The sequence below is a fragment of the Anomalospiza imberbis genome, unplaced genomic scaffold (genome assembly GCF_031753505.1).
Source record: "Anomalospiza imberbis isolate Cuckoo-Finch-1a 21T00152 unplaced genomic scaffold, ASM3175350v1 scaffold_64, whole genome shotgun sequence".
Classification (NCBI taxonomy): Eukaryota; Metazoa; Chordata; class Aves; order Passeriformes; family Viduidae; genus Anomalospiza; species Anomalospiza imberbis.
Genome location: NW_027100253.1, coordinates 494,093 through 510,250, shown reverse-complemented (window position 1 = coordinate 510,250; position 16,158 = coordinate 494,093). Strand labels below are relative to the sequence as shown.

Here is a 16,158-nt window from a genome sequence, read left to right as displayed (position 1 = left end):
CTGTGGAGCCTGGCTTTGGAGAAGGTGTCAGAATCAAAGTCCATCATCCTCAGCTGCTGGTGACCAGGTGGAGGAAGAGGTTGTCATCCTTGATGTCGTCCTCACTGTCCCCAGCAGCAACAGCCCCACCTGGTACAGCTTCTCCAGGGGCTTCTTCTCCTTCCCTGGGGTGAGCCCAGGCTGTCTGGGTTCTGCCCAGGGCCCCAGCTGTCAGGGAACCAGGACAAGCAAAACCAGCTCAGATGGTGGCCACCAGTGCTGGGCAGAGCAGCTCAGCTCCAGCACAAGGGCTGCGTGTTCCCATCTGATGACCCCTGGGCAGTGACACAGGCAGGACAAAACCAGTCTGGTTGGCTTTGCCACTGATTGCCAGGACAAGTGTGGAGCTGTTACCTGCCAGGCCCCTGGATCCAACTGTGCACGTGGAGCTCTCCCATCTTCTAGGGCAGAAGACCACCCTGCACCCATGCATCACGGAAAAGCTCTTCTAAGGATGGCCTGTCCAAGGGCTGCATGGACAAACACCTCTTAATGAGATCCTGGCACTCTGGGGAAACAAACCAGAAATCACCAGTCAGTTGGAGAAGTTGCCCCCCTGTTCCCATGCCCAGGCCATGCTGGGTGTGCCCAGAGCTGGGCCTAAACTTCCCCATGGATTCTGTGTTTGGAGGAGAGCAGGAGAGCAGGACATGTGCCACCTCCTCAGCAGCTGCCAGAGCAGGATGCTCATGAGCTGCTGCTGTCTCCCAGCACTGGTATTGCCCCCGTGGCCAGAGATGAGGACCCACCTTGAGAGAGCCGTCGTGGGAACAAGATCCGCCCCCAGATGATCTCCTGGCCCCTCCTGAATGGGTGCTTCCCCATGACCAGGTGGTACAGCAGGAGGCCCAGGGACCAGATCGTCGCTGCCTCACCGTGGTAGCGTTGGTGCTGGATCCACTCTGGTGGGCTGTAGGACAGGGTTCCTGTGGAACACAGACAGAGTTCATCAGGGGGACGCTGCTGCTCCCAGAGCCTGACCCCAGCACCCCATGGCATGTGGGGGCTGCCCCAGTGGCACACAGGGTGACTGCTGCCCTCTCACCAGCACCTGGGACTTGTGTACAGACTTGGGGCTGGAAAAGAAGCCACTGGTGTTGGAAGAGGGCAGCAGAAATCCTGGGAAGGCCCAACCGTGACACACAAAAGCAAAACTCATCCAGTGGTGGAGAAAGCCCGCTCTACTCCCCGCCTGCACGCCCCGCCAAAAATGTTAACCAGTCAAGGCAAACAATGGGAGCAGAGCAGTCCAAGCCCTTCTCGCCTGCACACCAAACCATCCAGGGCACAGGGTCAGACGCCCCTCTCTGCTACCCCCACTGGGGTTTTTGTCAGGCTGGCTGCCTCAGCTCCAGCCTTAGCCCAGGCCACAGTGGGTGCTGAAGGCTGTCGGCAGGGCTGGAGCTGGTCCCCCTCACACCCCCACCCAAATCAGCTTGGCTCCAGCATTAATCCCATCCTGGCTGCAATAGGGGGAGCCCTGGGGCTGCACCCCAGCTGGGCCATGAGATGCCCAGGAGCATCCCCAGGCAGAGCTCACCTGCAAACTGGGTGTAGGCTGTGTCTTGGAGGAAGGCGCCACAGCCAAAGTCAATCAGTTTCAGCTGCCCGGTGGCCAGGTCGAGCAGGATGTTCTCAGGCTTGATGTCCCTGTGCAGGACCCCGCAGCTGGTGCAGTGCCTCACAGCCTCCAGCACCTGGCGGAATAGCCCCCGCGCCTCCTCCTCCGGCAGGAACCTCCGCTCCGCCAGGAAACCTGACAGCTCCTGGCACCGCTCCGGACGCTCCAGCACCAGCACGACGCTGTCAGGGAGCTCAAGCCACTCCAGGAGCTGAATGACACCAGTGCAGCCAGAGGACACCTTGTCCAGCAGCACGACCTCCAGGGGTGCGCTGGTGCCGTCGAGCTGCGGGAGGAGCGCGATGCCGTCAGTGGGGCTGAGGCCGTGCCAGGGCTGGGGAACCCCTCAGCCAGCCCGGGATGCTCTGCATGCCCCGCTCAGCCCATGCCCGCTCTCCCTGCAGGGCTCCCGGCGGCTCCCACCCTGCCGGGCCCCGGCTCCTCGCCACCCGGCACGGCCCGGCTTCTGCTGCTGGCCCCGCTCACTCACCAGCTCGCCCCAGTGCCGGACGCGGTTCCGTGGCACCCTTTTGATGGCCACCTGCGAGCAAGGGAGAGCAGTGGGATGAGCGCACCACCCGCCCCGCCGGGCCCCATCCTCCTCCTCCTCCGCCCCCTCCACCTCCTCCTCCTCCTCCTTCCCCCTCCTCCTCCTGCTAATCCTCCTCCTCCTCCGCCCCCTTCTCCTGCGCCCGCCGCCGGCCCCGCCGCTCACCGGGGCGCCGTCCGAGAGCCGCGTGGCTGCGAAGACGCTGCCGAAGCCGCCGCTGCCCAGCAGCGAACCCAGCCGGTACCGCTCCTGCAGGGCCTCCTCCTGCGCCTTCCCTGCGGGCGGGACGGGGCTGTCAGCGCTCGGCCCGGGGCCAGGAGCGGCCCCCGAGCGCCCCCCGAGCGCCCCGGGCTGGCCCTCCCCAGGCGTTCTGTCCCTGGAACGGGACAGCGGCGGCTCGGGGCCGACGGCCGCGCTGCCGAGCGGCGGAGCTCGGGCCGGGGAAGCCGCAGCGGGGGCGGCGGGAGCGGCCGCGCCGCGTGTGTCCTCCGCGGGGCCCGGGAGGAGCCGGGGCCGGGGCCGGGACTGGAGCCCACGTCGGGGCCGGGGCCGGGCTCGGGCCAGGCGGAGCCAGAGGGCGGCGGTGCCGCCCCAGCCCCCGGCACTGATGCCCGCCCAGCAGCGCCACCGCCAGCACGACCAGAGCCGGGCGGAGGCGAGACCCCGGCGGGACGGCCGGGGACGGGGACGGGAACGGGGCAGACCCGCCCGGGGCTGGGGGCGGGCTGGGGACATGGCCCGGCCGGGAATGGGGAGAGAGAGATTGGGAGAGGAGGGGACAGCGGGAAAGGGAGAGGAGAATCAAGAGGAATGCGACAAAATCACTGCTTTGTCTGCTTTCGCTGCTGCAGCCGCTGCCCGCTGCCGCTGCTGCTGCTGCTGCCGCTGCAACTGAAGCTCCGGGGCCGTTTGTCCCCGTGTCCGTTTTTCCATTGCCAGCTCGCCCCCGCGCCCAGCCCCCCGCTCCCCAGGGGCAGCCCTGAGCCTGTCCAAACACGGGAACTTTGCCCTGTTCAGCCCAGACTCAGAGTCTGGACTCCTGCACAGGGGAACAGGAATCCCCTTGAGCGCTGCTGTGCATTGTCCCCGCTGAGGATCAAACCCTATGGGAGCACATTCCCTGAATGCTGAATTTGTACCTGACCCAAGGGCTGCACTTAGTCTCCATCACTGCTTTCTAAGTAAACCAGGGGAAGGCAAAAACTGTGTGTAGCTCATGGTATTTTACAGTGTCTAAAACTTGCCATGTCATGGATCTTAGAGCTGAGATCTATTTGGATTAAGGGGATGGAGAAGCAGTGCAACATGGAAAAGGGGAGCATAAAAATAAACAGAGAAAAAACATCTTGGATTGTTTCTTTCCATTTTCATTTCATTTCCTAAAAGCTGTTTCAGTTTTCCCAGAATCTTCTCCACACTCCTGTTTGCTCTTTCCAAGAACCTTTCCTGGAGAACGAGGTGCAGCTTCTGTCACAAGATGTGGCACCAACTGCAGCTTCTCTAGGCTTTCCACACCTTGTGTGCAGCTCAACTCTTGCAGCACAGCAGGACAAATGTTTGAAGAGCTTGACAGCTTGTTCTTTCTTTTCCTTGTGGGCTGGGCAGTTGTGCCATTGGTAAGGTTTCCATTGTTACTGTTCTGCCCTAAGAAACCATGACGGGCTACCAGGAATTGTCAGGGAATCCAAGCCTGACTGAATGCAGAGAAAGAATCTGCAGAGCCTGCATCCAGAAATGGAGAGCTGTGTGATAATCATTGCAACATCCCCATGGGCATCTTGAAAGTGATCTAGAAGATGAAAATGCTCTGACAGAGGGCGTTTGTTTCTGAGTTCAGTGTAGAGGATTCCACATCTAGTGCATTGGTTCATAAATCAAGAGTTCAATCAGTTCATGGAAAGCACCAGAACAAGCTGGACCTCTCAGCCTTAAACACTTCAGTTGTTCAGGGACCCAAAAATGTTCCATAGAAAGAGCATTAGAAGGAGAGGAAAGAGACAGAGAGACAGAGAGACAGAAGCTCCACAGAAAGACACACATGTGGCTCCCAGCTCCTGGGGTTCCAGTGTGGGTGAGACACAAGCCCCAGGAGAAGGCAGAGTCCATAGCAGGGGCTGACCTTGTGCTCCTTGGTTTTAAGCCCCTGGGCCTTTGTGGGCCTCCCCCCAGCTGGGACTTGTGATAGCTCGGGCGTTCAGAGCCGGGTTAGCGCTGTCCCAGCTGTGGGACTGATTGACAGCTCAACCCAAGGTGTCTCGGGACACTGATCTCATCCAGCCTCTGACAGTGACCATGGTGACACTGGGGAACCTCATGGAACCGTGGGTCAGTGTGACAATGCAGGTCCAAGGACACCATGGTGATATCCAGGTTTGCTCAGCACCAGAGACACCTTTGCCTTGTTTGTCCCCAGCTGTCATCACTGCCTCCAGTGTTCTGCTCTAACTGGAACCCGGGGACACTTTCACATGAGTTGTGTCCCTCAGTGGGACCCCTTAAAAGTTAAAGAAAGTCTGGACTTTGAATCTGACTTTGAGTTCTTGAGAAGTTCTTTGAGCACACTCTGAGGTCTGGGTCCGATGCAAAGAGCACCAAAGCCCCAGAGGGTCATTAACGTCCTGGTGCTGTGTCTGTGCTGCTGAGCTGGGCCAGGCTCCTGGCCCAGAGGCAGCTCCTGGCAAGGGCAGCGCTGCAGAGAGACAGCTGTGGCCAGGAGCAGCTCCTGTGCACAGCCCAGCAGGGCTGGGGCACTGCCAGGGCATCGCAGGGACACGAGCAGGGCGCAGACAGAGCTCACAGGGGCTCAGCACTGGCAGGGGCTGTGGGGTGTCCCAGAGGGGGCTGTGTCACAGCAGCACCTCTGTGGCTGTGTCACGGAGGCACAGAGCAGCTGTGATGTCAGAGGGGGGCTGTGTGACAGCACAGCGTGGGTTGTGTGAGGTCACAGACTGGGCTATGACATCACAGAGCGTGTTGTGTGAGGTCATCAAGCAGCTATGGCATGATAGAGGGGACAGTGTGACATCAGAGAGCAGGCTGTGACATCATGGCATGGCTGTATGACATCATAGAGCGGGCAGTGAGGTCAAAGTGTGTGCTGTGACATCACTGAGTGGCAGTATGACATCACAGGGAGGGTTTTGTGACATCACTGAGGGGCTTGTGACATAGCACAGCAGGGTGTGACATCATAGTGTGAGGCCATAGGGCAGACTCTGCCGTCATGTAGAGAGTGGCTCTGTCACATCAGAGTGTGGGTTGTGACATCACCGAGTTGGCTGTGTGACATCATAGAGCAGGCTATGACATCATGGAACAGACTGTGATGTCACAGGATGACTTTGTGACGTCATAGTACAGGGTGAATTTCTGACATCACAGAATCTTCTGTAACAGCACAGCTTTGTGACATCACAGGGTGACATCGCAGAGTTGGGCCTATGACATCACGAGGGAGCTATGTGGCATCCAAGGGTGGGTTGTGACACCCCAGGGGCTGTGTGACATCACAGGGGCTGTGTGAGGTCACTGGGGAGGTGACTCTGCCCCAGCCCCCCCTCCCAGTTCCCCCAGAGAAGTCCAACGCTGCTCGTGCACAGCGGGGTCCCCTGTCCCCCCAGGTCCCCCCGTCCCCAGCGCCGCAGCCTCCCCCAGAGGATGTTCCACGAGATCGAGCCCAGAGCCTGACACAGGGCCATGGGGGGCGGGACAGGGGACAGGGACCCCCCGGCAGCGTCCCCGTGTCCCCCAGGGCCAGAGCCTGGCCCAGGGCTCCTTCACCCTGTTGCCAATGAGGGTGCTTGAGAGCGCTGAAAAAATCCCCAGCAAGGGAGCAGCAAAAACCAGATTTAATATTGAGCAACAGCACCACAAAGTTCCTTGGCAAGAGTCACTCTGCTCCTGACTGGACACTTCAGGCACAAAAAAGGAAACAAAGCAACAACAAAACCAAATAAATTCCAGGCAATTAAATCAGAAATAAACCGAGAACTGGGGCTTTCATTCCTATGGAAAAGAGCTGTCCTTCTTCCTGCAGGTGCCCATGGCCACAGCTGGGATTTCACCTCCAACACTGCCTGTTGTGACAGACTGGAGGAGATTGTGGGCTGGAAACATTTTGTGTGTGGGGAGGAAGGGGCAGGTCCAGCCTTGCCCTGCCCTGGAACCCCATGCCACACAGCCCCTGTGATGTCATACAACCGCCTGTGATGTCACACAGCCCCTCTGATGTCACACAGCCCCTGTGATGTCACACAGCTGCCCTGTAATGTCACACAGCCCACTCGGAGATGTAACAGGCCACCTGTGATTTCATGCAGGTGCCCTGTGATGTCACAGCCTGCTCTTTGAGGTCCCAGTGTGCTCTGTGATGTCACAACATCTGCCCTGTGATGTCACAGCCCAGGCTGTGATGTCACAGACACCCTGTGATGTCACAGCCAGCTCTATGATGGCACAGCTACCTTTGTGATGTTATGCAGCCTCGCTCTGATGTCACAGCCTGCCCTGTGATTTCACAGTCAGCTCTGTGATGTCACAACCCACTCTCTATGGTCTCAGCCTTCTCTGTGGCATCACACCGCTGCTCTGTGATGTCACAGAGCCCTTTTCTATGATGGCAGAGTCTTCTCTGTGGCCTCACAGCCCATTCTGTGATGTCACACAGCCAGCCTGTAATGTCACAGCCAACTTTGTGACATCACAACCTCCTCTGTGATGTCACAACCTCCTCTGTGATGTCACAACCTCCTCTGTGATGGCAGAACTCACTTAACATGTCACACAGCACCTCTGTGGTCACACAGACCCACTGTGTGATGTCACAACACCTTCAGTGATGGAACACAGCCACTCTATAATGTCACAGCACACTCTTTGACCTCACAGCTTGCTCTGCTCTGTGATGTCATACAGGCATGCTCTGATGTCACAGCCTGCTCTGTGATGTCGCATAATAAACCAGAGATGTCACAGCCAACTATATGATGCCACAACCTGGTCTGTGATGTCACACAATGACAGAATCACAGAATTGCTGGGTTGGAAGAGACCTTTAAGGTCATCAAGTCCAACCCATGCCCTAACACCACCTCAGCTAAACCATGGCACCGAGTGCCACATCCAGTCTTTTTTTAAACACATCCCATGATGGTGACTCCACCACCTCCCTGGACAGACAAGTCCTGTAATTTATCACCCTTTCCATAAAAAACTTTTTTCCTAATCTCTGACCTAAATTTCCCTTGGTGCAGCTTAAGACTGTGTCCTCTTGTTCAGTCAGTTGCTGTGAGGAGAAAGAGACCGACCCCCACCCGACTGCAACCACCTTTCAGAGAGTGTAGAGAGTGATAATGTCACCTCTGAGTCTTCTCCAAGCTAAACAACCCCAGCTCCCTCAGTCATTCCTCACAGGACTTGTGTTCCAGACCCCTCACCAGCCTTGTTGTCCTTCTTTGGACACGCTCCAGCCCCTCCATGTCCTTCCCAAATTGGGGAGCCCAGAACTGGACACGGCACTCGAGGTAGGGTGCCAGTACAGGGGAGGAATGCCAAGCACACCAGTGCCAAGTACAGGGGAAGAATGACCTCTCTGCTCCTGCTGGCCACACCATTCCTGATCCAGGCCAGGAGCCATTGGCCTTCTTGGCCACCAGGGCACACTGCTGGCTCATGTTCAGCCTGCTGTCGACCAGTGGCCCCAGGTCCCTTTCTGGCTGGGCACTGTCCAGCCACGCTGACCCCAGCCTAGAGCAGTGCAGGGGGTTATTGTGGCCAAAATGCAGGACTGGGCACTTGGATTTATTAAACTTCATCCTATTGGATTCTACCCATCCATCCAACTGTTCCAGGTGTCCCTGCAGAGCCCTCCTGCCTTCCAACAGATGGACACGTGCTCCCAGCTTAGTGTCATCTGCAGATTTACCAATGAAAGCCTCAATGCCCTCATCCATGTGGTCAATAAAAATATTGAACAGAGCTGGCCCAGCACAGAGCCCTGAGGGACAGCACTGGTGACTGTCCCCAGCTGGATGCAGCACCGCTCACCACCACTCTCTGGGCTGACCATCCAGCCAGTTCTGAACCCAGCACAGAGTGCTCCTGGCCCAGCCGTGGGCTGCAGCTTTTCCAGGAGTGTGCTGTGGGGGACAGTGCCAAAGGCCTTGCTGGAGTCCAAACAGACACATCCACAGCCTGTCCTGCATCCACCAGGACGGTCACCTGGTCATGAAAGGAGACCAGGTTGGTCAAACACGACCTAGCCCTCCTAAACTCCTGCTGGCTGGGTCTGACACCCTGGCCATCTCTCACGATCTGCTTGTGCGGGGTGTCGTGATGGTTCTTTTCACCAATCCCAAAAGTGCAAAACGGCAAACAGCAAGAGACTATCAGTTAATCACAACAAATGCACCTTTATTAAGGGCCAAAACAGTAAATGCGATAGTGGGGATCAGAAAGGAGGTAAAAGGATAGAGAGAGAGAGAGAGAGAAAAGAGGGGGATAGGAATAGCTACCAACACAGGCGAGATCCTCACAGTTATAGTCCACAGAGGAAAGAGGGGGGAACATGCTGGACAATGAGAGTCTATTGTGATTGCTGTGGGGGAACAGGTGAGTCCACTGAAACCACCAAGGCAGGACGGACACAATGAAGAATAAGTCCGTTGGAATTACTGAAGAAGAACAGGTCGTGTCATTAGTGGTTTCCCCTCTCCCTGTGGGAGGGGTCTCAGTCTCAGACCGTGGGAGGAGGGTTTTCCATCTCCGTCCGTCTGTCACAGTGGTCACGGGGCAGATGAGAGGTCTTCAGTGAGAGATCATTAGGGTCACCCTAAAAGTTCATTCAGATTCAGGAGGAGAGTGGGCAAATATGCAGTAGGCCGTTCCTTGGTGGCTTCATGCCAAGTCCTTGCCAATTCCTTGCCAACTCCTTGCCAGGCCTTGTTCGGAACAGCTAACGTAATGGTACAGCAACTGCACCTGCACTGCCGCTCTCTCCAAGCCGGTACTGTAATGGGGGAAGGGGTTTTTGCTTGTGGCAACCGGTAGGCAAATGTGGGGGCTTCAGACGGCCTCTTACACCTTCCCCGAGCTGTCTGCAGAGCAATCCACATCAGCCCAGGCCGGGCTGGTCAGTGGCCGGTCAGTTCCATTGACTGGACGCGGCTCTGGACGCTTCCCTTGGAGCGACTCCAGGGAGGGAACGCTGGGGCTGTCACCACTGGGGTGTCACAGACAGGGGAACGCTGGGGCTGTCACCGCTGGGGTGTCACAGACAGGGGAAAGCTGGGGCTGTCACCGCTGGGGTGTCACAGGCAGGGGAGCGCTGGGGCTGTCACTTCTGGGTGTCACAGACAGGGAAACACTGGGGCTGCCCCGCTCCTGCCCTGTCCCCAGCAGCTCTGCCAGCGCCTCGAAGGGACACAAAGGCTGATCCAAAGGGTGAGAATTTAAGAAGGGGCTGAGCTGGGAGGGACCCATTGGGATCATCAAGTCCAGCCCCCAGCCCTGCACAGACACCCCAACAATCGCAGCCCGTGCAGCCCCGGCAGCGGGGTCCAACGGCTCCTGGAACTCCAACAGCCTCTGGGCTATGCCCATTCCTTGTGGAGCCTGGGCAGTGCCTGAGCCCCCTCTGGGGGAAGAAGCTTTTGCTGATCTCCAGCCCAGCCTTGCCCTGGCCCAGCTCCAGCCGTTCCCTTGGGTCTTGTCCCTGCTCACCTGGGCAGAGATCAGAACTTGCCCACAGAAGCTGTGGCTGCCCCTGGATCCCTGGCAGTGTCCAAGGCCAGGTTGGACAGGGCTTTGACCAGCCTGGGATAGTGGAAGGGGGCATGGAAGGAGATGAACTTGAAGGTCTTTTCCAAGCCAAGCCCTTCTGTGATTCTGTGATTTTGGGGGAGATGCTGAAGCTCTGTCTCGGCTTTATCTCACCCAGAGTCTGGACCCAGCAGCAGCCATGGGTGGGATCATCTCCTCCTCCCTCTCCCTGTGGCTGGAACTCACCCAATGGCAGCAACTGAATAATGTCCCTCACGGGGCAGTGAGTGCCAGAAAGGAGCATTGCTCCTCGGGGAAACACAATGTCCTTGGACTTCAGCAGAGCATTGAAATGGGCCCCCTCGAGCACCTCAGCCCCACTGACATCTCCTCTTAGTGGACTCAGCCCCAGAGATCTCCCAGTGCAGCTGCAGAGGAGTCGCTGTCAGGAGGAGGGACAATTATCAAAAGCTGATGTAGATCAAAACAAGCTCTGGCACCATTCCACATTTTTGTTTGCCACTGGGAAATAAATACAGATGTCCCCATGCCACAATCTCAGTCCCCCCAGGGTTCCTGGGTTTGGTTTTATCCCCTGGTATGGAGACACGGGAGCTCTCCCAGCTGGACAGGGTGTCAGGAATCCCTTCCTGAGCTTGACACCCTTGGAGAGGGTGGACAAGGAGGTTCCTTGCTGAGGGAGACTGTGCGGGTTTTGGAAACAGGCCAGACCTAGAGAAGGCTCCTTCTACAGCTCCTCAGCACCTTGTAATCCCATGTCTTTATTTGTGTGACTGTCTTGTCAGGGCAGGGAGAGGAAGAGAGGAGCCTCCTTGGGGCAGGGAGAGGAGGCAGAGACACCAAAAGCAGGAGTCCCAAAGGGATCTGGGCAGCTCATGATCCAATGGCTGCAGTAGGTGTGCCATTCCTAAATCCAGTTTGGGAGAGTCACGGCCGTGTTACTGTGTAAGCTCTGATGTATCTGCTGGTGGGAGATGCTCAGGTTCATCCTGTTTGCATCCCCAGTTCCTGCTGAGCCGGTTTTAAACAGCGCCAGGGGATGCTCCTGGCACTGACCCTGGCATGGCTCAGGGTGCTCCCAGGTGCCTCAGGCTGCTGTGACACCGCTGCACACGGGAGGCAAGAGTGGCAGGGGCTGTGCTGAAAGTCAGCTCCATGTGCTGCTGCTGCTGCTGGGTGTCATTTGTCCAGCCCTGCCCCAGAGTCAGGGATCAGATCCAGGCCCTGCTGCTGCTCCCTCGGGATCAGCCCCACTTTGGGTGCTGCTGTCAGGACCAGCAGAAGCGGTGGCTGGAGCAGCGGGTGCTGACGGTGCCCCAAGCCCCGGGGCCGGAGGAGTCCCTGGGCTGGGGCTGGGAGGGAGCTGCTCCAGCCCGGAGTGCACTGCTGAGTGCTGTGCTCTGGGGCTGGGGCTCCCCGCACAGGGGACTGGACTGGTGTGCCACAGGAGACAGAGAAGCTGCAGCTTCAGCCTTACTGAGGTGGGTGCGTGGGCTGGGAAGAGTGGAGAGGCTCAAGGGGATTCACAGAGCTCATCCTGCTGCAAGGACGAGGAAAAGGGAGTGGGAACTCAGCAGTGAGGACAGCTGAGGGCTGGAAAGCAGCTCTGAATGACACTAAAATCCCACTGGACCTCTGAGACATTGCTGCTCCTCAGCCAGTGACAGGATGAGTCCCCAAGCCTGGGGCTCGGCCTTCCTCATGGTGAGGGGCACCAAGGAAGGCAACAGTGTGATGGAGACTGCCATGGGCTGGGAACTCACTGGGGGACAAGAGGGAGCAGTTGGGAAGTAAAAGGCAGGTGGGGGAGAGAACAGTTCAGAGAAGGGCTGAGCTACAGCTTGAGCAAGTTGCAAAATATCATTTGGGGTCATCCCAGATTGATTTCATTTCAGAAGCTATTGAACAAGTTTAATTTTTGGGTGGTGGCATGTTTGCCCTTGGAGGTGTACACTCTGCAAACTTGAGCTGTGATGCTGAAATGCTCAAGCAGGTCTGTGCTGCAGGTCACCCCATTTCTTCTTTGGCTGATTGCAGCCCGGTGCTGAGCTCCAGCAGAGCCCTGGCAGAGCCCAGAGCAGCCTCAGCACCTGCAGAGCCCGGCTGCAAGGAGAGAAACCAGAAAGCGCCCGTCAGCTGAAGGCTCCTGTCCCCTTGTCCCAGCCGCCCGCAGTGCCCAGGCCATGCTGGCCGTGCCCAGAGCTGTGCCCAGAGCTGCCCATCCCTGCTGCCTGTGGGAGCAGAGCAGGAGGGCAGGACATGTGCCCAGCCTGCAGCCGGCCACAGCACATCCAGCCCTCAGCAGCTGCCCAGAGCAGGATGCTCCTGTGCTCGCTGCCATCTCCCCAAAGCTCTGATCCCACCATGCCAAGCAGACAGGACCCACCTCACGCCATCCCTCGCTGGAAGAAAAGCTGGTCCCAAACGATGTCCTCATCCTTCTCCCAGGGCACGGCCCATCCACGCCACAGCTGCTCCCAAGCACTTCCCCATCCAGACTGGGCCCCACCTGGAACGCTTCCTCTAGAAAAACACACAACAAATTATTGAAAATAGATTACAGACAAAAAGGGGAACAAGAAAAAAGGTCAAAAATCTTATCTCTGTCAGGGGCTAAGGAAGGCCCAACCCCTGCAGGCCAGGGAAAAACCCACTCACAGGTGAGGGAAGCCCAGGTTTTCTCCCTTCCCCGCTTCACTGCCCTCCAAAATAACGGTGATCCCAAAGCAAACAGGGGCAGTGGAGCAGCCCAAGCCCTTCCTTGCCTGCAAAGCAAAGCAGCCCCTGCACAGGTTCTGGAGTCCCACCTCTGCTCCCACCATGGGGGTTTCTTTGTGTCGGGCTGGCTGCCCCAGCCCCAGCCCCAGCCCGGGGCACGGTGGGTGCTGGGGCTGTTGGCAGGGCCAGGAGCCCACTCCCATTTCATCAGCACCCCAGCCCATCCCCCCAGCCCTGCCAAAAGCAGCCTGGCAGCTGACTGAAGGATCAGCTGCATCCGCCCCAGCAATGGGGGAACCTTTGGTTCCCGGCCAGGCTGTGCAATGCCCAAATCTGGGAGCATCCCCCTGCGTGTGGACTCACCTGCAAATTCCCTGTGGAGCCTGGCTTTGGAGAAGGTGTCAGAATCAAAGTCCATCATCCTCAGCTGCTGGTGACCAGGTGGAGGAAGAGGTTGTCATCCTTGATGTCGTCCTCACTGTCCCCAGCAGCAACAGCCCCACCTGGTACAGCTTCTCCAGGGGCTTCTTCTCCTTCCCTGGGGTGAGCCCAGGCTGTCAGGGTTCTGCCCAGGGCCCCAGCTGTCAGGGAACCAGGACAAGCAAAACCAGTTCGGATGGTGGCCAGCAGTGCTGGGCAGAGCAGCTCAGCTCCAGCACAAGGGCTGCGTGTTCCCATCTGATGACCCCTGGGCAGTGACACAGGCAGGACAAAATGTCTGCGTTCCTTTGCTTCTGATTGCCAAGGCATGTGTGGAGCTGTAACTTACCAGGGCCTTGCATCAAAGTGTGCCTGTGGCTCTCTCCCTTCTTCTAGGGCAGATCAATATCCTGCAGCCAGGGATCACGGAACAGCTCTTCTAATGAGGGCCTGTCCGAGTGCAGCATGGATAAACACCTCCTGATCAGATCTTGGCACTCTGGACAGAGAAACCAGAAACCACCGGTCAGTTGGAGAAGGCTCCTGTTGGCTTTGCCCCACTATTCCCGTGCCCAGGCCATGCTGGATGTGCTCAGACCTGGGCCTAAACTTCCCCATCAATTCCCTGTTTTGGAGGAGAGCAGGAGAGCAGGACATGTGCCACCTCCTCAGCAGCTGCCAGAGAGGGATGCTCACGAGCTGCTGCTGTCTCCCAGCACTGGTATTGCCCCCGTGGCCAGAGATGAGGATCCACCTTGAGAGAGCCGTCCTGGCAGCGAGAGCTCATGGTCACAGCTGATGTTCCAGCCCCTCCTGAAAGGGTGCTCCCCGCAGACCATCTGGTGCAGCAGGATGCCCAGGGACCAGATGGTAGCTGGCTTGCCGTAGTACCAGCCAAACTGGGTCCATTCCGGGGGGCTGTATGACCGTGTTCCTATGGAATACAGATGGGGTTCATCAGGGGGACGCTGCTGCTCCCTGAGCCTGGCTCCAGCATCCCTGGGTGTGTGAGGGCCGCCCCAGTGGCACACGGGGTGACCGCTGCCCTCTCGCCAGCACCTGGGACTTGTGTACAGGTGTACAGACTCGGGGATGGAAAAGAAGCCACTGGGGTTGGAAGAGAGCAGTGGAAGCCCTGGCAAGGCCCGACCATGAGGAGGAAAATCCCACTCAGTGCTTGGGAAAACCATGCCCTCATCCTCCCTGCCTGCACTGCCCCAAAAACCATTATGAAGCCAAAAGAAACCAGGTGAGTGGAGCAGTCCAAGCCCTTTCTCACCTGCACCCCAAACCGGCTGGGACACAGGTTCTGGCCACCCCTCTCTGCTACCCCACCCAGGGGTGTTTTTGTTGGGCTGGCTGCCCAGCCCTAGCCTCAGTCCTGCCCAGAGTGGTGGGCAAAGGCTGCCAGCAGGGCTGGAAGCTGGCTCCCCACCCAGCCCTGCTCAAAAGCAGCTCAGCTGAAATCTCAGTGCCATGAAGGGCAGCAAAAGGGAGAATCCCCGCTGCCACACCCAGCTTGGGCTGTGAGGTGTTGGGCCATGAGATGACGGGATTGAGAGCACACCCCTGTGTGGGCTCACCTGCAAAGCGAGTGTAGGCTGTGTCCTGCAGGTAGGTGCCACAGCCAAAGTCAATCAATTTGGCCTGCCCGGTGGCCAGGTCAACCAGGATGTTCTTGGGCTTGATGTCCCTGTGCAGGACCCCGCAGCTGGTGCAGTGCCGCACGGCCTCCAGCACCTGGCGGAACAGATCCCGCGCCAACTCCTCGGACAGGACCACCCGTTCCCGAATGAAATGGTGCAGGTCCTGAGAGTGCTCTGGGCGTTCCAGCACCATCACGATGTCGTTGGGGAGCTCAAGCCATTCCAGCAGCTGGACGACACCGGGAAAGCCAGTGGAGACCTTGTCCAGCAGCACGACCTCCAGGGGTGCGCTGGTGCCGTCGGGCTGCGGGAGGAGCGCGATGCCATCAGTGGGGCTGATGCCGTGCCGGGGGTCGGGAACCCCTCACCCAGCCCGGGATGCTCTGCGCCCTGCGCTGGCCCTACGCCCGCTCTCCCTCGAGGTGTCCTGGTGGCTTCCACCCTGCCGGGCCTCGGCTCATCCCTGCCCAGCTTCTGCCGCTGGCCCCGCTCACTCACCAGCTCGCCCCAGTGCCGGACGCGGTTCCGTGGCACCCTTTTGATGGCCACCTGCGAGCAAGGGAGAGCAGCGAGTTGAGCTCGCCCGCCTGCCCTGCGCAGCCCCATCCCCCTCCTCCTCCTCCACCTCCTCCTCCTCCTCCTCCTCCTCCGCCCCCTTCTCCTGCGCCCGCCGCCTGCCCCGCCGCTCACCGGGGCGCCGTCCGAGAGCCGCGTGGCTGCGAAGACGCTGCCGAAGCCGCCGCTGCCCAGCAGCGAACCCAGCCGGTACCGCTCCTGCAGGGCCTCCTCCTGCGCCTTCCCTGCGGGCGGGACGGGGCTGTCAGCGCTCGGCCCGGGGCCAGGAGCGGCCCCCGAGCGCTCCCCGAGCGCCCCGGGCCGGCCCTTCCCAGGCGTTCTGTCCCTGGAACGGGACAGCGGCGGCTCGGGGCCGACGGCCGCGCTGCCGAGCGGCGGAGCTCGGGCCGGGGAAGCCGCAGCGGGGGCGGCGGGAGCGGCCGCGCCGCGTGTGTCCTCCGCGGGGCCCGGGAGGAGCCGGGGCCGGGGCCGGGACTGGAGCCCACGTCGGGACCGGGGCCGGGCTCGGGCCAGGCGGAGCCAGAGGGCGGCGGTGCCGCCCGAGCTCCAGGCACTGATGCCCGCCCAGCAGCGCCACCGCCAGCACGACCAGAGTCGGGCGGAGGCGAGACCCCGGCGGGACGGCCGGGGACGGGGACGGGGCCGGGGCCGGGAACCGGAGCGGGGACGGGGACGGGGCCGGGGCCGGGAACCGGGGCGGGGACGGGGCCGCCCCGCCCGGGGCCGGGGGCGGGCTGGGGACATGGCCCGGCAAGGGGAGAGGGGGACTGGGAGAGGAGGGGACACCGGGAAAGGGAGAGCGGGAGAGG

General features: G+C 59.5%; 1 protein-coding gene across 1 annotated transcript; it reads right to left on the bottom strand.

Moving 5' to 3' along the window:
- Positions 1-485: 485 nt before the first annotated feature.
- Positions 486-15,084, bottom strand: LOC137467452 (serine/threonine-protein kinase pim-1-like; the record flags this gene model as incomplete). Its single annotated transcript, XM_068178951.1, has 7 exons — positions 14,711-15,084; positions 13,847-14,061; positions 2,376-2,447; positions 2,151-2,201; positions 1,580-1,946; positions 789-965; positions 486-547 (listed from the first exon to the last, which is right to left on the bottom strand). Coding segments are annotated over exons 1-7 (1,200 nt in total), but the record flags the coding sequence as incomplete, so codon positions are not given.
- Between the last annotated feature and the right edge of the window lie 1,074 nt (positions 15,085-16,158).